Source organism: Equus quagga, chromosome 2 (genome assembly GCF_021613505.1).
Source record: "Equus quagga isolate Etosha38 chromosome 2, UCLA_HA_Equagga_1.0, whole genome shotgun sequence".
Taxonomy (NCBI): domain Eukaryota; kingdom Metazoa; phylum Chordata; class Mammalia; order Perissodactyla; family Equidae; genus Equus; species Equus quagga.
Window position 1 is genome coordinate 172,017,375 of NC_060268.1, and position 21,572 is coordinate 172,038,946.

Below are 21,572 nucleotides of genomic sequence, written 5' to 3' on the forward strand. Positions count from 1 at the left end.
TAATCAAGAAGCATAATAACTGAGTATCGATACAGAAGGTTAGAAGGTGATAAAGGGGATTGAAAAAGAAAACTGGAGCATGGAAGGGAGGTTGGGAGTGTGGAAATGGGGACACTGTTGTAGGATTAAGTAGGGCGCTCAGCAGAGATGTCTCTGAGAAGGTGATGTTTGACTGAGGCTTGGAAGGAGTTGAGGGAGTTAGCTGGGTGAGTATGTGGTGGAAGACATCTCAGGCAGTGGAACAGCCAGTGCAAAGGCCTGCAGGCAACGGTGTGGTGGCTGGAGTGGAGGGAGCAGGGGCAGAGGGATCTAGGACAGGTGTCAATCATTCAAGACCTTGTGCCATTAAAGAACCTTGACTTTGGCTTTGCGTGAAATGGGGGAGCCAGTGGAGGGTTTTGAGCAGAACAGCGGCATGGTCTGACTTAGGTCCTTTTAAACGACCCTCTGGCTCCTGTGTTGGGAACAGACTATGGGGGACTATGGTGGGAGCGGGGAGCTCTGATAGGAGGCTCCCTCAGCCGTCCAGGTGAGGGCTGATGGTGGCTCGAGCCAGCGCGGGAGCAGTTGGCAGTGGTGAGAAGTGGTTGGATTTGGGGCATGTCTTGAAGGCAGAGTTAACAATATTTTCTGATGCCCTGGGGCTGAGAGAGAAGCATTATGGATGACTTGAAAAGGTTGACATGGGCAACTGGAAGGATGGAGTAAGGGTAGGGCTGTGGGGGGCTTGAGGGGGGAAGATCAGGAGCTCCATTTTAGGCACCCTCAGCTTGAGATGACTATCAGACATCCAAGTGGAGACGTTCGAGGGGAGGTGGGTGTTCAAGTCTGGAGTTTGTGAGAAAGATCTGGGCTGGAAGTAGAAAATTCGGAGTTGTCAATGTATAGCTGGTATTTACAGCCATGGGCTGGATGAGCTCACCAAGGAGATGAGTGTGGATGGAGGAGAGATGGGGACAAAAGACTGAATCCTGGACCAAGGCTGCTCCCCATTTGGAAAAGGTGAAGCATCAGCAGCTTTGGGACCTGTTTAGAGAGTTGATGAGGCAGAGCGGGGCAAGGCTAAACCCAGGAGCCAGTGGAATTTTCCAGCCACATGTCTTGTTAGACACTTATAGTCAGTTTGAGAAGAAGAAAAAAAAAAATCCAATGGATGCCCATTTTCATTCTGGTCGTGCAGACGTTCCCTTGTGCTGGGCCTGTACCAAGAGCTTTTTTTTTGGAAAGGAAATGTAAGTCTGGCTCTGGTGCTGACGCAACAAACGCTCTTTACATATGCCTTAACGAAGCCGCCACTCGCAAGAGGCTGACTCCGTCCTCTCGTGTTTTTGTCTGCATCCCTGGGAATTAGCGAGGCCTTTTCATCACCCACCTTGACGTCAAATGACCAGCCTTTGGAACACCTCTTTTACGCATGGAGACTTTATTGAGTTTTCCAGGGCTGGCGCAATTCTCGTCTGAAATACATTTTTTCTTCCATCCTGACTGGAACTCCGAGGAGGGAGGAGGTAGCGGTGTCCTGGTGTTGCATACCGCCCCAGTGCTCTCTGGCTCAGCCAGCACCGTCCACATGGTTCCCACCTCTATGCTGAATTTCTGTCAAGTGGAGTTTATTAAAAATACCCTGTCCTCACTGGGCTCTGATGTAGCCCCCAGGAAAGGCTGCTTTCCTGCTCAGTCCTAATGTCTGAGTTTCTCAAGACCAGTAGAAGACTGTGGCTGTTTTAAAGTGGGGCCTGGATGATCCTGGGGGCAGCAGAATGGTTTGTGCATCATTCATCACAATGCTTCTGGGAGCCAGAGAAAGACTCCTGTGCAGCCCTCCCACAGAGAAATGGAGTCAAGGCTGTGACTAGATTTGGCTTCTGGAGGGTGAAGAGAGTTTGCCCAGCTGGTCAGGGGATCGGAAGGGGTTCCAGGCTAGTGTCAACCTCCCCGGGGCCAAGAGGGTCTCGTCATGGACTCCTTAAAGATTCATGCACTGCTTCTCTAACCTGTTTTCTGGAACTTTGATGGCACACCAGATCATTTGAAACCCTCCTGTCCCCACATTTGGGTGCAACTTAAAATTTTCAGGTCTCTTCTCTTTGGGGTTGGGGTTTGGCAGATACTCAGCCAGATTCACTCAGCACATATTTATTGGATGTCTCCAACGCGTCACACTCTGTTCTAGCAGTTGGAGACTACAGGGTGAGCAGAAGTAAGTTCCTGCCCTCGTGGAGCTTGCTTCCTTGTTAAATGATAAATCGAAAAATAAATAAATAAATAAGAAAGAATTTTTAATGAAATGATACTTGGATACCTGTTAAGTATTCATTATCCATTGCTGTGTCAGAAATTACCTCAAAACTGAGCAGCTTGAAACAACAATAAACATTTATTATTTCATAGTTTTTGTGGATCAAGAATTTGGGAATGGTTTACCTAGGTGCTACTGGTTCAATTTCTCTCAAAAGGTTATGTCAAGATGTTGGCTGAGGCTGCAGTCATCTGAAGGCTTGACCGTGGCTGGAGGGTCTGTTTCCAAACTTACATACGTGGCTGGCAGGTTGGTGCTGGCTGTTGGCCAGAGGCCTCGATTGTTTTCCATGTGAACCTCTCCATAGGACTACTTACGTGTCCTCATAACATGGGTGGCTTTCCCCAGAGTGAGTGATCCAAAAGAGTATATAGAAGCTTCAATGTCTTTTATAACCTTGTCTCGGAGGTCCCATAATGTCGTTCCCCTAATATCCTCCTGGTTACATAGGTTAATGCTCTTCACTATGGACAGAGACTTCTCAAGGGCGTGACCATCAGGAGACTAGGATTATTGAAGGCATCTTGGAGACTGATGACTACAAATATGAGGTTACAACAAATGAAATCTCACGTCAGGAAATGCTAAAAGGCACTCTAAGCCATTCATTAGCCCAGAACTATAGAAAATCACTTGAAATTAGAGGGCTATGACCCGGCTTTAGATATGCCTGGTTATCCTGAAATTTTGTTGTGAAATGATGCCTCACCAGGGAAACTAAGTATTCTGCTTCTCTTATCTATGAGTCATGCCCAGTATTTCTCTTTGTCTTTCTATCACTGCTGTGATCTTCCCAAAGAGGGAAGGTGGAGCGTGGTACTCATTCTTCAGATGGACATAGAGACCCCCAGAGCAGTTGGTGATGCCAGACCCTGGGAGCAGGGTCATCTTGAAAAAGTACTACTTACAAAATATGTTCATATAGTGGATGTCTATGGGATTGTCCAGTCTCCTGGGGACCCCACCCATACTCCAAAACAACGTGGCTCTCCTAGAAGCTACCATGTTCTTAATGATGTCACCCTCAAATCATAGTTGATTGGAGTAAGGGTGAGCCTGTGAGCCAATGGAGGCCAATGAATCCTTTCTCCGGGATTTCTAGACTTTAGGGGAAGTCCTTCTCTGGTAGAGAAGGCTTAAAATAAAAAACCTGGGAGCCATTGACTGCCATGTTTCCTACTTCTGAAGCAAGCCAGTCGGCACTGAAGATGAGGCGCGCACACACACTCACGGATAAGAGTGTGTTCCAGAAGTGCTCACATCCCTGGTTCCTGGTGCTTTGGGCCTGGCTATTCCATTCTTCCCACAGTTTGGTTGTTCAATGCATTCTTGGATTTCAGGAGCCAAGAGGTTACAGTTTTGCTTGAGCTAGGTTAGGTTGGGATTCTTTTCACTTAGAGCAAAAGAGTAATGGAGAGTCGAAGACCTTTGCCTGGTGGCCTTATGAGCCTTGGTGGGGAGAGAGGACAGAGAGAGAATTCTGGGAGTGGGGAAGGAGGAGAAGCAACGAGGCAGTGCAGGGGTGGCGGTGGGGGTGGGGGATATCCACTCAGGGCTGGGACTCTCAGGAGAAGAGTGATGGGCAGACAGGAGGTGACGGCATGGCTATGGGACTCTGAACAGCTGCTGGTAAGCTGATCACCTCCACTGGAGAGAGGGGGCAGCACCCCTTTCCCCCTTCCTTCTTTTCAGTGTTTGCCCCAGCCAGGACACGTTTCACAAGCTGGTGGCTGTGGTGCTGTCAGTAAGGGCTGGGGTCACTCCTACCACTCTCATCTATATCCCGACTCGGCCAGGGATCTGCCCTTCCTTCCCTTCTTTCTCTGGTCCTGTCCCATCTGTTGTCCCACAGGAAGCCAGTGAATCCCCTCCTGACCCAGGCCCAAGAGGGCTCCTCAGATGGCAGGCAGAGATCAGAGAACAGTCCGTCTGCCCAGGTGGGCACAGGCTTTGGGGCTGACCAGGCCCATCTGATCTTGGGGCCCCTGGAGGACACTGCCTTCTGCAGGGCTTCTTCATTCTAGCTGGGGAGCAGGGAGGGTGCAAGGTGAGTGTCCACCCATCCGAAGCATTGTTCAGCATCTCAGTCAGGGTCCTGGCAGGGATTGGGTGGCCCGCCCACGTGGGAATGAAGGAGAGTTTAATGGAGGGCTATTGACATAGTGCTACCTGCTGATGCCATAGGTCTGAGCCTTCGCCACCTCTAGACCTGAGGGGACAAGGGAGAGGACTGATAGCTGGATCTTCAGAAGAGGGTGCGGGCACCTGTGGTGCCCAGACAGAGAGGGAGCCAGCAGACAGCTGCCCCCCCCATCACTCTCGCCTGCCCTGCAGCAGGGGGCAGGATGGCTCCGGAGGGGTAGGTGCGGGCCCCCCAGCCTGCAGAGTCAGCACAGGCAAAATGCCGAGGCCAGTGTGGGTGGAGCTGGGTGTTTCTCCAGAAAGGGCTGTGGTGAGCATCACTGCCAGCCAGGCACGTCACTTGTCCCTGCCGCGAGGACTCTGGAAAAGCTGACCACATCGGTAATTACAGAATCCGGAGGTGGCAAGACCTCATAGCATCTCTGACTTCATCTTCTTGTCGGGGCAGGAGAAGGTCTCCCGGGAGAAGGAGGTGACATCTAAAGTTAGTCAGAGGCTGAGAGGAAGTCAGCTCAGACTCCCTGCTCTTCAAACCGGTGCCGGCTGCTTTGAAAACGTGGTGGGTCCCCTTGACCGGCTTGCACTCTTCGTGTTTGTAAAAATCATCAGAGGGAAATGTGTTTGAAGAGAGAGGATGTATTTTCTGAGACTGATGATGCAATTAGAGCAGGCCAAGAGATGAAATATTAGGTTTATAAACTAAAATGTACACAGATGTTTATGCCTTTTGGCAGACACAGGTACATAAATAATTATTTTTGCCTTAGACTCAGTGTAGTATTCTGCTCTTTGTGTTGGCGTAGCGTCTCCTCCCGTGGCCGTTCCTGTGTTTGGCATAAATCACAGTGCAGAGAAGAGACTCCTTAAGTGGGGGCTCCCTCGGCTGGCACCTTGGGTGTATCTGGGGAGGAGAAAGGCACTCCGAGGGGATTGGCCTCTGTGCCCTTCGGCTCTCTGGCTGTTAGGGTTGAGCTCTGGGCGGGAGAAGGTTTCAAGCGGGCATTGCAGTGGAGAGGATGCTGTGTGTCCCCTCTGCTGGGGGAGGGGATAAGGCTCCCCACCCTCTCTGCTGGGAGGGGACTTTCTTACAGAGGGAGGTCACGGAGGCATCCTTGCATGTGGTTGACTTCTCTCTTCATTGAAGTCATTGTCTGGCTGCCATTTCCCGAGCGAACTCCAATTACAAAACTCTAGGCTGCTGGCCCAACCTCTTATTTGCTGCTTAAGTTTTCTGATTCAAGCTGATTTCAGCAGCTTTTGCCCACTACCTGGGCAAGGGTTTTCTCCTAGCAGTGGGCTCCCGGGTGGTCCCCCGCCTCGGGCAGTGTGATTGGCCTGAGCTCTGCCTGCCCCACTGGGCTGCCATGGTGCCTTCTCTCTGTAGGTGGCCTCTCAGGATGTGTCCCCCAGGAGACCCTCTTGGGGGTCCCTGCGGAGACATGGCCTGTCACTCGAGGTGACCTAATCAGTGTGGAAAGCCCAACTGGAAGCCTTCTGTTGGTTTTCTGCCTCCCAACACAAATGCGCTTCAAGTGGTGGTGACCTGACATGGACTCTCAAAGAAAGGCCTTTTGATCCAGCCCGGGGATGCCTGTCCCCGTGTGCTCCTGGCTGCCTCCCTGTGGAACCGTGGCGCCCAGCCGCCCAGCCGGGCCTCTGCTGGGAGGCAGCTGACCTGAAAGTGATGTTATTTTTTTAACGTGGGTTTTAGTACCCAAAGCAATAATATTTTCAGCTGGTTATTGAGGCTGATTAGTGAGCCTTAGGCCTCCATTTGGTTAAAAGAGCCTCCTTCACGGATATATTTTGGGACAGTGCAAATCCAGGGTTCTGCATGGATTGAGTTACCCCAAAGTTGGTCGGCCATTTGCCCAGGGCCTGGGCCTTGCAAAGCATTCTGGGTAAATTCCCATGGTGCCAGACCACTGGGCGGGGTTTCCAGGGGAGCAGGGCACCCGGCACCTCTCTCCCCAACCTAGAACAAGGGTGGTCAGTTGTGCCTTAAGGCTCTCAGCCCCTTTAGAGACACAGCTCCTGGCCTGTCACTTGCTAGCTCTGTTGTATTTGAACTGGTTACTTGGCCTCTCTGAGCCTCAGTTTCGTCCTCTGTAAATTGGGAAGAATAATAGCTACCTTATAGGATGAGCCTATAGTCTACTCCATTCTGTGTGTGGGTGTGCGTGCATGCCTGTGTGTGAGGTTGGGGGGATTACTGGAGAGCACAGAGGGAGGAAATAAGAGGAGAAACTCAAGAAGAAGAAGCCACCTTCTCTCTTTAAAGGGTCTCAAGAAAGCATCAATCAAATCAAATCATCAAGAAATGATCAGTGCCACCAGGCCACTTGAGGGTGAGGAGTCATTGGCCTCTGGGGAGAAAGGCTGTCAGGCAGGTGGCCCAGTGGAAGTCAGGAGGCCTGTGTGCCTGTCCTGGCTCTGCTTCAAGCAGCTGTGTGACCTTGTGCCAGTACTTTGCTTCTCTGAGCCTCAGTATCCAGCTCTGTAAAGTGAGGGTGTTGGAATCCTTCCAGAACCACTATCCCATAGCCTTGTGATCCAAACAATCATAGTGTTAATGTTTCTTCCTTGGAGAAAATCACTGAATCTTGATTCTCCATCAGAAGAGAAATAGTAATACAAGGAAACTCACTCACTTTGGAGGCACACGTGCCTGGCCACCTCTGTGGGCGTTCCAAGCACAGCCCACGCTTCTCCTTTTTCCAGGAGGGTCTTCTGGGCTGGCCTGGGGTTAATTGTACCCTAGACACTGGGTTTGAGAGGTTGCCTTGAACTGGGCCGGGAGGGCTGGGGCGTCTGACTCCGCAGTGAGATGGCTGGAGAGGGATCTTCAGTCTGTCTGTGCTGATGTCATTTCCTCTGTCTCTTTAGAAATAGCTGTACTTTTGGACTGAGGCTGACAAATCCTTGGGTGGTGGATTTTGAAACGGTCATAAACAATTGGCAATTAGTTTCCTTGTCTAAATGAGAAAGGCAGGCTTACCCAGGCTTCTCATTTGCTGGAGGCCTTTTCATCCACTTGGCAAATGCATCAGATGTGAGTGAAGGAGCCCCTCTGGGTCAAGGAAAATGAAAAGGTCCGTCTTTGGGAGGCCTCGCTGCTCCAGAGCTGGGTCCCTAGCTTGGCCGGCCATCTGGAGTCCTCAATTCCTTGGTGTTGAGAAAGAGCTCTGCACTTGGAGGTCCAAGTCGCAGCCCTGCCACCTCTCCTGAGTGACCCTGGGCCGCTCTGCTGGACCATCTGCAGATGAAGGCCTACAGTGGTAGCCCCTCCCTCCCCTGTCACTCCCTGGGCTCTTCTGAGGTTCAGACAAGAGCATCTGAGATCTCTGTATGTTCACTTTGTAAAGCAAAAAGCTGCAAAAGGTAAGGTGTCCATATTATTGTTTTCTCTTGTGAGGTGTAATAATGACAGTGGTGACAATTATGGCAACTGTTAATTGACTGTTTTATGTGCCTAGCTCTGGGCTCAGAGCTTTATCACGTTCTAGCTGCACAATTGTGCTTCTTCCATCTGCATTTTATAGAGGTTAAGGAAGTTGTCCAAGGGCATGCAGCTTGTGACCTAAGGCAGCCTCTGGGGCGAGTGGGGACTTCCAGTTTGGTGGCTCATTATTTTCCACTGGCTTCCTTTGATTTGTCTAAGTCAGTGGTTCTCGACCCCAACTGTCCAAGCGCCTGGCCCCTGTGGCCAGCAGATCTGCCTCAGTTGGTGTGGGGTGGGGCCCAAGCACCAGTGTGTGCTCCCCATGATTCTAATGTGCGGTCCGGGAGGAAGCCACTGTTCTAAGCACATGTCCACGGATGGTGCAGAGGAGGGTGGACGGGACGTTCGGGCTCCTTAGCCAGGTCTTCTCCCCTCTCTGGGCCTTAGCTTCTTGCCCTGTGGGAGGAGGGGACTGGTCAGGTGACCTCTGAGGTGTCTTCTCCAGGGGCCTCTAAGGCTCTGGAACTATGAGAAGCTCATGAGCAAATCTATTGTTCTTTTCCTTCTTCTGTTTTAGGCAGAATATGAAGTTACTCCAGATGAAAAACTGGGAGAAAAAGGGAAGGAAATTATGACTAAGTACCTCACCCCAAAGGTAAGAGGCTGTCCAACCCCACAGCAGGAGGAATGGGAGGCCGAATCCAGGAATATGGGCCCCAAGTCTGTGCCAGGCCACGTGGGTGCCCAGCTGGTGGCTGCCATTGGTCTCTAGAGATCCAGAATTCTCATCTTCCACCAGAGGGTGCATAAGCCTGGCAGGGCCAAGGTGGGTGGTCCAGGCCTGGGGTGAGGAGACCTACTTCTTGGGGGCCCAGGCCCCTCTGGGGGCCTTCATGCTGCCCATTGCCTACACCCAAACATTTATGGCGGAGGCAGGGGTCGAGGGTGCCCAGAAGAAAGGGGCACAGCTGGGGTGGTTCTGAGAGGTTGGTGTGGAGGGGAAGGATCTGGGGGTGATCAGGATGGAAAGGGGTTGGCTGAAGCTGTGTGGTAGAAGCAACGTCAACTGAATTCGTAACAGAGTGCAGAGTACTCTGAATTATGTTCTGGAGTATCTGAAGGGTGAGGGGCTACGCTGACCTCACCTCAGGAGCACCCCCTATGGCTGAAGGAATAGGGGCAGCGCCACCCCGGGGTTCTGGAGGTATTGCTTCCCTGGAACCTGTGTCTTCTTACGCCCCACATAACAGATAAATGTGTTCTCCATCCAGTTCAAAGAGCCTGGCCTGAGAGACTGGGGTTCTTCTCCCAGCTGTTCTACCATGCGATCAAGTCATGTTCCTTCAGTGGGCTTCAGTTTCCCTTTCTTAAAAGTGGCCATCCCTGCCAGACCCACCTCCTGGAGGCCTCAAGAGCCTCAGATGAGACCCACATGCAAACAGCTTTGGGCGTGTCCTACATCCCTGTGGGCCAGCCGTGTCTTCGTCCTCACCCAGGACCTAGACACTGTGGGTACTAGCCCCCCAGGAAGCTTGCTCCACATGTCCCAGGCTGCTGGTGGACTGAGGTCACCACAGCCTGTGTGGTGGGGTCCTAGCCATCAGTCCATCCACGCACAATGTGGCAGGAGGAGGCAACACACAGGCAGGCAGGTCAGGAACCGGCCCCACCCCTAGCTTACCATGTGACCTTGGTCTTCCTCTCTCCGGGCCTCAGTGTTCTTTGCTGTAAAATGGGTGAGGCTTGACCAGATAATCTCAGAGTGTCCCTGCAAACTGGACAGTCACAGAGTCCGTCCTCTCCAAGCCCACACTGAGGGAATGACAAGTGATTCACAAGACAAGAACCAAACAATGAGAAACAGAAGGTGAGAGATGCTTCCAGTCAGGGAGAGAGGTATTGCCAATGAGATGTAGAGACTCCCAGGATGTGACCTTCAGCCCCTGAAGAAAGGCAGCCCCTGACCCACCTAAGATTATTAATCAATCAGTTGATTCTCATTTAGCTTAATTCAAAAGACCCCCACCGCCTGCCACCTCGGGGACGCTAATCCCCATGGCTCGTGTCCGTTCATGATTGACTAAAGCTGAATGCAATTAGACATGGACGCTGCAGCCGCACAGGCCGACTTCCACTCAGGCAACAGAGGTAGGATTATGGACAGAAGGAATCCAGGTCCCACGCAGCAGCTCCTCCAGCGTCAGGTGGGCTGCTGAAAGCCTGCAGCCCCCTAGTGAAGGCGTCCAGGGTGACACGAGAGGCTTAAAGCCACTGTGGCTCCTTTGTTTAAAATCAGGCCCTCTCCTGTCCGCGGCACAGAGAGAGTCTCTGTATTTTCATAAGTTTTGTCTACCTGACATAGAAGTCCCTTGAGGTGAGTAAGCCTCACCTTGATGTTCTTCTCAGCAAAGGTCGCAGGGGGTGCTCGGCAGCTCTGGTCCTGCCTCACCCGCTCAGATGTTATGGAGGTCCCACGGGCCTTGAGTGTGTGGGGCTCCACCACCCCCCGGATGAGCCCTTGTTCAGGAGTAGGTGTGCTTCTCTCCAGCAGGCGGCCACTGGGCATCTCTGTGGGGGCCAGCCCAGCCTCACACCCAGAGGTGTCTCCTGTGTCATTACTCCTGCTGAGCCACCACCCCGGTTGTCATCCTCTCCCTGCTTCCCTTTGCGTTTCTCTACCTCCACTTCCATCGTAATCATATGCTTCTCTTTATGCGAAGGGCAAACACTCCCGGTGCTTTTGCACATTTCAGAAATGAAAGGGTCGATGCTAATAATATACCTCCAGCTGCTGAACAGGGCTGGCTCGCTCTGTACAAGGTGTTGCCCGCTCTATCTGTGGGGCCAGTGGGCAGCGCTGCCAGGCTTTATTCCAGATAACAGACCTCACTGGCATCTGTGAAGGTTCTGAGGTTGAAAGTGGTCAAGGAGGAGACGTCTGAGCAGGGTCCCAGTTCACCCACAGTTGCAGCTGATGACATGTTGTTGAGCCTGTGGGCGGATCATTTTCAATCTGGCCACCACTTGAAACAGAGTGAACACCGGGGGCATGGACAGGCACCCTGAGCTCAGAGGAGGGACCATGCTGGGGGATTGGTTCCCTGGAGGCGATAAGAACAGGGGTGTGCCAGGCGCCTCCTTGGCGTTATCAGTGACGGTTCCAGCCTCCATGACATGAGAGGTAGATGGCCTTGTCTACAGACGGCTGCCAGGGCCCAGAGAGGAGAGTAACTTGGTAAGACAGCACAGCTAATAGAATCCTCAGCTGCCCTCAGTAAAGGCCGTTTCACTGTGGCTCAGCTTTGCCCATCGAGCTCTCCATTTGCACCCCCTTGGAGCTGCCTACCCACTACCTACAAATAATGAAAACTAATATGCATTGAGGACCCACTGTGTGCAGGCGCCACTCCACTTAGTCCTTACTCTCCCCACGTGATGTGGTTTTATTGGCTTCATCCTCCGGATGAAGAAGGGGAGACTCAGGAGGGGCTGTCACTGTCCCAGGTCCCACTGCTGGGATCAAGCCCTGGTTGGGATGATCCTGGAGCCCTTGGTCTTTCCCCTGTGGGGCACTATCGTCTCCCCGCTTCCCTGTCCCCTTGCTGCCCTCCCGCTGCCCCCACCCTGGTGCATCTACCAGCCTGGCTGTGATGTGCAGTGAGGATGAAGTGGTTCCTGTGCCTGGCCTTGCTGGCTCTTTTGGCCTATCCAAGGGCTGCTGCGTGGGGCTGCTTCCCTCTCTCCCCCCAGCCGACCTTGTCCAGAAGCCTCTGCTAGCAGACCCCAGGCTGGGCCCTGCAGACGTCCCCAGCCCTGCTCAGCACTGCCTCCAGCTCCCGGAGGGATGGGGCCCACACTCCCCATCAGCTCATACGGTTTTACAAGTGCCTCAGAGCCTGCCAACATTTTTTCCTTAAGTACTCCTCAATTTTTAAAATTTAAACCACACCATATGTTATGGCCCAGGGGCCTGGGGGAGGTGGTCAAAGCGTCCCGTGGGCCAACTGTTTTCCTACAATAAATTTTGCACTGCCTTCCCAGGCCTTCCTGTAGTCACTCTCAGAAACCTGTTTTCCTTGTCAGTGCTGCAGATGCCCCAGGTGCTGGGGAACGAGAGGCCAGGACAGCAGCCGAGCTAGTGGCTGAGGCCCCAGCATTGGCCCTGAGAACTTAGAACAACCCCCAGACATTGTCCCCAAACCCAGATCGCCCTTACCTTGAGGCCCGTCCTCGAGATGCAGCTCAAGTGTCTCAGCTCCTAGCAGCATTTTCCAGCGGGTAGACTGTAGATGTGGATCATTTGAGAAGCTCTGTGAAAAGAACACCTCTGTGGTCAACTTCGTGGGGGCAGTGCTGCATGCCACGTCTCCCCCTTGTAAAGATTCACCCGGCGTGTGAGCATATTAAAGGCTCACAAGTCTTGCAATAAAGAAACCTGTTTAACTGCTAAGAAAGCATCTCCCAAACTTATTTGACTATAAAAACTTTTTTTTTTTTTAATTTCACCTCCTGCTGAATACATCTTGGGCTGCAGAACACATCCAAGAGTCTTCACGACCTGGCCTCCTCCTGCTCCAGCATCCTTTCTCCCATTTCCTCTTGCACAGCCCCCACACTGGGCTCCAGCCCCACCATTTCCCAGTTTCATCTTGACGTCCACACCTCATTGCCTTTGTTCAGGCTATTCCCAGCAAGTCCCTTCACCTGGCAGGTGCTGCCCCCTACTCCTCTTGCTCCCTTCTGTGTCCCTGCTCAGCCCAATGCCACTGGCTACACAGACCACTCCTACCTCTGGTCAGGGGCCATCGCTCCTACCTGGACGGTTTCTGAGCTCACTGGCCTGTTGTGCTTCTTGGGTCTGTGTGGTGAGTGCTTCTGTGCCCCGGTGAGGGGTTCTGAGGAGCCCGCCTCTCAGAGGGGATGACAGCACATCAACAGATCAGTCGAATGCAGGGTGATGGGAGCAGTGGTGGGACTGTGCACAGGGAAGTGGTGGGGGGGGCAGGGATGGTCCTAAGAAGCTGCCCCTAGACCAGTCTGGGTGAGCCAGGGAGGCTGCTGGGAGGTGATGCGGCTGAATCCAATTTTAATGTGGTGAGGAGGAGGAAGCCAGGTACAAATGAAAGGAAAGGAGAAGGGCCTCTCATGGGCAAAGGTATAGAGCAGTGGTTCTCACCCAGGGATGTTTTGCTCCCTGGGAGACATTTGACAGTGCCTGGAGAGGTTTTTGATTGACACAACTGGGAGGATATGCTACTGGCATCTCATGGTAGGGACCAGGGATGCCACTGGACATCGTGTGATGCACGGAACAGCCCCCACAACGAGAACTGTCTGGCCCAAAATGTCAGTGGTTCCGAGGGTGAGAAGTGTTGGTCCAGAGGTGGGGAAGGGTGTGGGGTGGTCAGTTTTGTGGGAGTGGAAAGGGGGGGCAACTGGGACCTTGTGGGCAGCAGGGCCTGGAAACCACGCTGGGGAGTTCGACGTCATCCTCACGGCAGTGGGGAGCCGTTAGGGCTCTGAATGCCATTTGCGGTTTAGGATGATCCCTCTGACCACACGGAGGAGAATGGGGAGGGGGAAGGCCTGGAAGCAAGAGCATCCAGGGAGCTGCCACAAGGGCCATGGTGGCCATGGGGACGCACAGGGGGGCAGCCGCGGCCATGGGGATGAGAGGTACAGGGGCCCTGGGAAATGTTAGGAGGAAGCTCTCAGGGGACAGCCAGGTGTGCGAAGTGAAGGAGAGCGGGCAGGAGGAGTCCCAAGTGACTTCCTCGTTTTCATCTTGAGTCACAGAGTGGGTAGAGGGCCCCCGCGAAAGACAGAGCCTTTAGGATGAGGGTCATTGCTGTAGGTGGCAGGGTTGTTAGCTCATTGGGCAGAGACGATGGCATCTGCTCTCTGTGTTCCCTGCCCCAGCACAGTGCTGGACACATGGCTCCCAATCGTCATGAGTTGGTTTGAATGAGACAATGAGGAAGCCCTGGGAAGCTTCCTTTCGTGGGCCCCTCATCTCTCCTGCCTCGTGTCTCTTTCTGGGGAGCCGATGCTTGGCTGGCTTGTGTCCCGTGGTGTCTGACATGGTATGTTTGCTGGGAGTCTGGCTGGAAAGTCCCTGCTTAAAGTTAAAGCTTGTGCCCGGAGCCTATTTCAAACCCCGGCCTGAAGGCTTCCACCCCCAGAGGCCAAGTCCACTCCTGGGACGCTGCCGAGAATCCCGCATCAGTGGCCCATACATGGCCAGCTCTGCTCTGGGGGCCCATCAGAGGACACCGGCCCGGGGTGGGCTTTGGAATGGGCTGAAAGCTGTTGGAGATCTAACAGACAGGCAGCAGAGTGCCGTGAGAAGGCGAGTTGTAGAATCCAGGTAGACCTGGGTTCCAAGCCACACTTGGCCCCTTTCAGCTGCGTGGCCTTGGAAAAGTTTCTTCTCCTCTTGGTGCCCCAGCTTGCTCACCTGTCACGTGGGTGGGTAGTGGTAAGGGTCAGAAATACCAGCAGAAACTGGTACATTAGACTCTCGCTCAGCAGTGGCTGTCGTCTGGCTTTCCCCTCCCTTGTCTGTGCTTTCGAAATCAGGCTGTTGAATGAGGAAATCATTCAGACACGAACTCCAGCTGTGGAGTTGTGAGAGGCCGAGGAGGGGTCCAGAGGGCCCCCAGCCGCAGAGAGCCTGCCAGAGAGGCTGGACTCATTAAAAGGCAATGCATTAGTCAGGATGATTAATACGAGCTGCCACAACAAACAACCCCAAAATCTCAGGGGCTTCACACAACAGAGGTTTCTTTCTTATGCACAATCCAACCGGGGCTTCAATTCTCCCAGTGAAGACCAGGGGTGTTGGCTGCTTGTGTGGCAACACTGGCTTGAAGATGTTGTCTCATGGCCACTGCCAAAGGAAAAGTGGGGGGTGAGGGAGGCACACGAGCTTTTACTGCCTTGTTAAAGCTCCAGAGGCCAACGAGGGAGTCTGGGGGGGGGTTCAGGGCGGCAGATGGAATGTTGCCTCCTCCCTACATCACAGTCCCTGACCCCCAAACTGAAAACATTGTATGGCAAGCTCGTCTCTGAGACAGCCATGTATGTGGCTTGTCCTATGGATATTCTCCTGCTTGTCAGCTCAGAGAAGCTGCCCAGAGGCCCCCTGGTCCAGTTAGACATGTGTGCCGGGCTCTGTAGCGATCTGGGCAGCTCACCTTCCAGGTACCTGCAGATCAGAAGTGATACAGGTGGGGCTGGCCCAGTGGCACAGCGGTTAAGTCCGCATGTTCTGCTTCTCAGCGGCCCGGGGGTCGCCAGTTCAGATCCCGGGTGCGGACATGGCACCGCCTGGAATGCCATGCTGTAGTGGGCGTCCCACATATAAAGTAGACGAGGATGGGCACAGATGTTAGCTCAGGGCCAGTCTTCCTCAGCAAAAAAGAGGACTGGCAGTAGTTAGCTCAGGGCTAATATTCCTCCAAAAAAAAAAAAAGAAGTGATACAGGTGACAGGTGTTCTGGGAGCAGGATTGCTTTCAGCTGGGGTGGACCAGGAATTATTGTTAATTATAATAATGATAATAATGATAGGTCATCCTGAAAACAGTATTATGTGTTGTCTGTCCCTACAGATTTCATTTTTTAAATGCTGGCTTTATAAAGATATAATTCATATGTCCTAAAATTCTCCTTTTTAAATTGTACAGTTTACTGGTTTTTAAAATATTCACAGAGTTGTATAGTCATCAACACCATCTGATTCCAGGGCGTTTTATCACCCCCAATAGAAACTCCATACCCATGAGCAGTCGCTCCCTATTTTCCTTTCCACCAGCCCCTTAACCACTAATCTACTTTCTGTTTCTATGGATTTGCCTATTCTGGACATTGCAAATAATGAGGATCATACAATATGTGGACTTTTGTGAGTGGTTTCTTTCACTTAGCATGTGTTTTCAAGATTCATCCATGTTGCAGCTGTATCAGTATTTTGTTCCTTTTCATTGCTGAATAATATTCCATCGTATGGATAAACCATGTTTTATGTATCTTCTCAACAATTTGTGGACGCTTGGGTTGTTTCCACGTTTTGGCTATTATGAATAACGCTGCTATGAATGTTCATGTACAAGTTTTTGTGTGGACGTATGTTTTTCATTTCGCTTGGGTGTATACCTAGGAGTGAAATTACTGGGTCATACGGTAACTCGACATTTAATCATTTGAGGACTAGCCAGACCATTTTTGAAGCGGCTGCACCATTTTGCATTCCCCCCAGCAGCATGTGAAGGTTCTAATCTCTCTAGATCCTCACCAACACTTGGCATTTTCTGTCTTTTTAATTTTATTTTTCTAGTGGGCATGAAGTGGTATATCTCATTGTGGTTTTGGTTATATTTCCCTAATGACTAATGATGTCGAGCATCTTTTCATGTGCTTATTGGTCATTTGCATATCTTCTTTGGAAAGATATCTATTCAGATCTTTTGCCCATTTTTAAATTGGGTTGTTTATCTTCTTAACGCTGGATCCTAAAGAGTTCTGTGTAGATTCTAGATACAAGTCCCTTATCAGATATACTATTTGCACATATTTTCTCCAATTCTGTGGCTTGTGTTTTTACTTTCTAAATAGTGTCCTTTGAAGCCTGAAGGTTTTTCATTTTGGTGAAATTCAAATTCATTTTTGTTACTTGTCTTTTTTTTTTTAAGATTTTATTTTTTTCCCTTTTTCTCCCCAAAGCCCCCCGGTACATAGTTGTATATTCTTCGTTGTGGGTCCTTCTAGTTGTGGCATGTGGGACGCTGCCTCAGCGTGGTTTGATGAGCAGTGCCATGTCTGCGCCCAGGATCCGAACCAATGAAGCCCTCGGCCGCCCGCAGCGGAGCGCGCGAACTTAACCACTCGGCCACAGGGCCAGCCCCTGTTACTGGTTTTTAAATGACTTGTTTTCACTTTGTCTTATCTCTCCTTATAAGAAACACTCTGGGTTTTTGGGAAAAAGGCGTATATGGGGACAAAGTAAACAAATCGTAGTGCACATTAGGTCCATGAATCTGTCTTCCTCTAGAGAACCAAAGCCCCATTGCCTGTTGCAAAGAGCAGGGCCAGGCCTGGTCCTTCGCAAATGTTCCAGCCCTTCTGTGGGCCCTCTGTGTCCAGCACTGCTATGGCATCTTACAGACCTGCTCTTGAATCTTCCCAGCAACTCCCCAAGATGCGTATTAGTGTCCCCATGTTACAGGTCAGGCAACCGAGGTTTGGAAAGGGAAGAGGCTGGTTTAGAAGAGTGGAGGCAGGGCTTAGGGGGAGCCTCTGAGTGTTCTGCTTGGTGGTGTGGTTTGTAGAACATCTTGCCGTGGTTCATTTTAATTGGGCTCATGAGCATCTGTGCCAGGTCTCCATCTTTGAACTGCTCCACCCCAGTCACTAGGCCTGGCATGTGGTACCCAGGTTCAATGTGGTTTTACTAGGGAGTATCAGTGGAGCCCAGGGGAAGCTTAGACCAGCGGAAAGGGCGTGCGTGGGTTTCCTCTGACAATGAAGTGGACAAGTGGGTGGGAGCAGACCTCTGCCATGAATGGGCTTGGCATCCTCTGTGGGATGCTGGGAATGCCCCAGGGCAGGCCGCTCTTGGAGAGCGTTTCTTGCTGGAGGCCCGTGGCAGGATATTTTTCTCTGGGCCCTCCACAGACGCATGCCTCTTTGTTCGTATGAACAATGATAGGGTAAAGAAGGCAGGGAAGTTTGTTCTTGTTAAGGGGAAATTACCCATCAACCTGAGTTCCTGCACAAAAGAAATCTATTCCTAGTACTTGTTTGGCTCTCCGGAAAACATCCACCTGTTAAAAAGTAAAGAGCTTGAATGAAAGGAAATAATAATTACTCCAAGTTCCTCTTTCTCTGGCCCCCTGCTCACTTCAGTGGCGCCTCCTGTTCCCCACCCAGGCAGCAGCAAAGGGTTCTGAGCTAGCCCAGGCAGGCTGGCTTCTCAGCAGGGGACAATTCCTCTGCCTCTGAGGCAATCAGCAGCTTCAATCTTTGTCCTTAGGATCACATGGGACCCCAGTTCTGCCACTTTCCTGCTGGGCATCCTTGGAGCCTCAATTCCCCCATCCGAGTATGGGGATGATAACAATGGCACATAACGGGCTCCTGACCGTTGGTCATTCTCAAAGCACCTTCGCCGTTTTGCTCTATCTGCATACCACACTTGCAGTGATTTATATAACATTTTTCTTTAAATCAACTCATCTTTTAACTGAAAATAAAATGAATTTTAAAAGTAGACTTCGTATCGGGAACATGCCTGAAAAACCAGTATTGATTTGTCGTACAAAAAAGTAACTGGGAAAACTGACATCAAATCGCAGCTAGACATTCTTTTGCCTCCCTAAGGCCCTGAGCCTCCTTTCTGTTTGTTTTGAAGGGAGATTAGCGAGTATTCGAGATGTGTTAGCAAGGTGATAGCGCCACACCGAGACTCTCTTTTTGGTGATGGGAAGCTTGAAGGAGAATTGAAAAGGGAATACCTTTTTCATCGAGTGATTCGATCTTATTTAAGTGTGGCCCTGCACTTCCTAACACTGTCTTATCATCTTTGGAAAATGCTGGGCTGACTACCTTACTTCCCAGCTGTGAGGCATTTTATAAGTACTGGCCGTTGTTGGGAGAGACAGCGTGACCTGCAGCAGAGACAGTGGACTGGGAGTCAAGTCCCTTCCCAGGTCTCTCTTCTTGGGGTCTGTGGCCTTGAGGGAGCTGGCGTGGAGTCCACCTAACCATCTAGCGAGCCCTTGGTCTCCAGGGCGGCCCAGGCTCTGGGTGGCCTGGGCAGATCCCTCCCTTCCATGTGCCTGCCCATCCAGCCACTCGCTCAGGACCCAGCCTTTCATCTCTGCTGAGATTGCTTGGGCCTCAGCTGTCTCCCAGCGCCTGGAACAGCATCTCTGTCCTGTCATCCATGAATCTGGTGAGCTTGGAGTCCATCTTTGCTTGAGCTCCTCCTGAGCAGAGCCTGGCTGGGCTGGCTGGGCAGCGGGGCCATGCATCCTGGCTCTTCCCACTTCCTGCCACAGCACTGCGAAAGGACTCAAGGCAGGAGAGGATTGAAAAGAAAACTTGAGAAAGGAACTTCCTGGAGTTTTCTCAAGAAGCAGAGGTGAGGGCAGGGGCTGGGCCTCTTTTCTCTTCCATTTTTGGGAGCAGCAGAGACAGGAATTCAAAACAAATAAACCCACATCTGTGCTTACTCGCTATCCTGGGGCAAGACAGAAGGGAGCTAGCATTTATTGAGCAACTACTGTGTGCCTGGAGCTTCACGCTCCATGTTTTACTCCGTCCTCAGAATAGCTAACTGAGAGGAGAAGAAATGGGGCCTCAGAGAGGTTAAGTAATTGCCCAAGAACACCTAGCTAGGGCCAGAGCAGGGAACTGAACCCAGGCCTGCCCTCTTCTTGATGCGGGCTTGGCGAGCTGAGGAGTCGGAAGAAAGGTTTCTTGGATTCTCAAGGTCTGGTAGTAGCGCTCCTTTATTCAGAGAGTAGCGTAGGGACAGGACCCATGGGCAGGGAAGGGCTGCAATGGGTTGAGGGCAGGGCTAAATTTATAAGGCATAGGTATGTGAGTTATTTCTTTATAAGACAAAGGAAAGATCATGTAAAAAGTCGTTAAAATGGTATCAGTGCAGGTGGGGTCTGGTTATCTGGTGATCCTATAACTTTGGGTATGAATCAGATCGGATCAGGTCAGGACGTCCTATGCTTCCCGGTGGATGATATAGATCAGTGTGTAGGGCAGGACGCCTTGGGCTCCTCTCCCTGGGGCAGCCTTGATCCTCATCATTCTCACTCCCTGCACAGACAGATGCCTCCTCCTCGGGCCTCGGCTTCCCATGGCTAGAGTGAGGCGGTTGGCTTGGAGGCTGTCTGGGAGGCCCCCTCCACTCTCACCGCCTGTAATAATGATACAATCTGTAGTCCCAGCTCTTACTGTGTGCCAACACTGTTCCGAGGGCTTTAAATAACTCACTTAATCTGCACATCTACCCAATGGATTATTTTCTCCATTTTAAAGATGAGGAGATGAAGACACAGAGAGGTTAAGTAACTTGCTCAAGGTCACACAGCTGGGGTCACACAGCTGGGGTGGGGGAAGCCGAGACTTCACTCTCTGCCCTTGACCCTACCCCAACCTGCTCTCCTAAAATAACCCAACCTGGCTCGCTACTTCTCATGTCTCCTCTTAACTGAGGGATTATTAATGACTCAGGAGCACTCACCAGGGAGCTGTGGTGCTGTTTGGACAGGAGTGAGGGCTCCTGGGCCATTTCACATGCGCCCCAGTGTCTAGCAGCTGCATCGCTCCCCATGGAGGGCCCCTGCTGCCCCAGCCGCCTCTGAATCAAGGCCCGGGACTCTAGAATTCCAGGTACATTAGGAAAGGATCCAAGAGCACATCTCAGGGACCGTTCCTCCAGTTCACCCCAAGGGAAGGAGGACACCACCTAGAGGGGGCCGTGGCGCCCCAGGGAATCTCAGGGGCCATCCCGTGCAGGGCCTTGCAGACAGCGTTAGCTGCAGTTTCCAGTATGCAGAGACGCAAAGATCTGCTGTGGTTAAGCAGCCTGAGAGACAGACACCCCCCCTCCCAGGCCCTGGCTCCGAGAAGAACGCTTATGACTCCATGGAACCCAGTTTTAAAACCACCGAGCTAAGCCGAACTCCTCATTTCCTAGATGAGGGAACTGAGGCCCAAAGAGGGGCTGGACCCTCCAGGGTCACATGGTTTGGAAGAGGAGACTGGAACGTTCCTCACTGGGCTCCATAGCCCTGTGCTAGAAGCATGGCGAGAGGGCACCGAAAGCAGTGCTTCCTGACCTTGTTTTCCAGTCCCTGCTGTGGCTGGTCTGCACCGGGACCTGCATCCCTCCGAGGCTCTCATTCCTTGGACCAGTACACGTCTAAATGCTGAGCCGTTGGTTGTGTCCGAGCAAAGCAGAGAAGGCCACTGAGGCTGTGGTTCCACCATTTGAGCATCTGTGCTCTTTAGGTGGAGATGCCCCTGAAGAGGTGGCACTGAGTCATTAACGCTCTCGCTCTTTTACTAAGGCTGGGTTTTAATGGGGGAGGTGGGCAAAGTAATGTTAATTTAGCACCTACTGTATGCTATACGCTTTACACCTCTATTTCATGCCATCTTCATGGCAGCCCTGTGTAGTAGACACAGTTGTCCCCTTTTTACTTTGGGCAGGGGTCTTTAGCTACTGAGAGTGAAAGCTGGGAGAATTGAAAACAGGGACTCAGACACTGGGACGCAAACGTCCACGCCAACTTTGATTTACAATAGCCAAAAAGTAGAAACAACCCAAGTGTCCATCCACAGGTGAATGGATAAACAGAATGTGGTATATCCACACAATGGAATATTGCTATTTATAGCCATAAATAGGCATGGAGTTCTCACACATGCTACAGCAATGGATGAACCTTGAAAACATTGTGCTAAGTGAAAGAAGCCAAACAGAAAAGGCCACATGTCGTATGATTATTCCACTTGTATCGACTATCTAGAATAGGCCAACCCATCAAGACAGAAAGTAGATTAGAGTTTACTGGGGCTGTGGGAGGAGGGAATGTGGAGTTACTGGGTACAGAATTTCTGTTTGGGGTGATGAAAAAATTTTGGAAAAAGATGGTGGTGATGGTTT

At 51.6% G+C, this 21,572-nt stretch overlaps 1 protein-coding gene across 1 annotated transcript in view; it reads left to right on the top strand.

Annotated features, from left to right (window-relative positions):
* GRK5 (G protein-coupled receptor kinase 5) overlaps nt 1–21,572 on the top strand; it is a 214,377-nt gene that overhangs the window by 153,052 nt on the left and 39,753 nt on the right. The window contains exon 4 of the mRNA XM_046654156.1: nt 8,461–8,538. Within this exon, the coding sequence (XP_046510112.1) occupies nt 8,461–8,538 (78 nt within the window). The remainder of the gene's footprint in view (nt 1–8,460; nt 8,539–21,572) is intronic.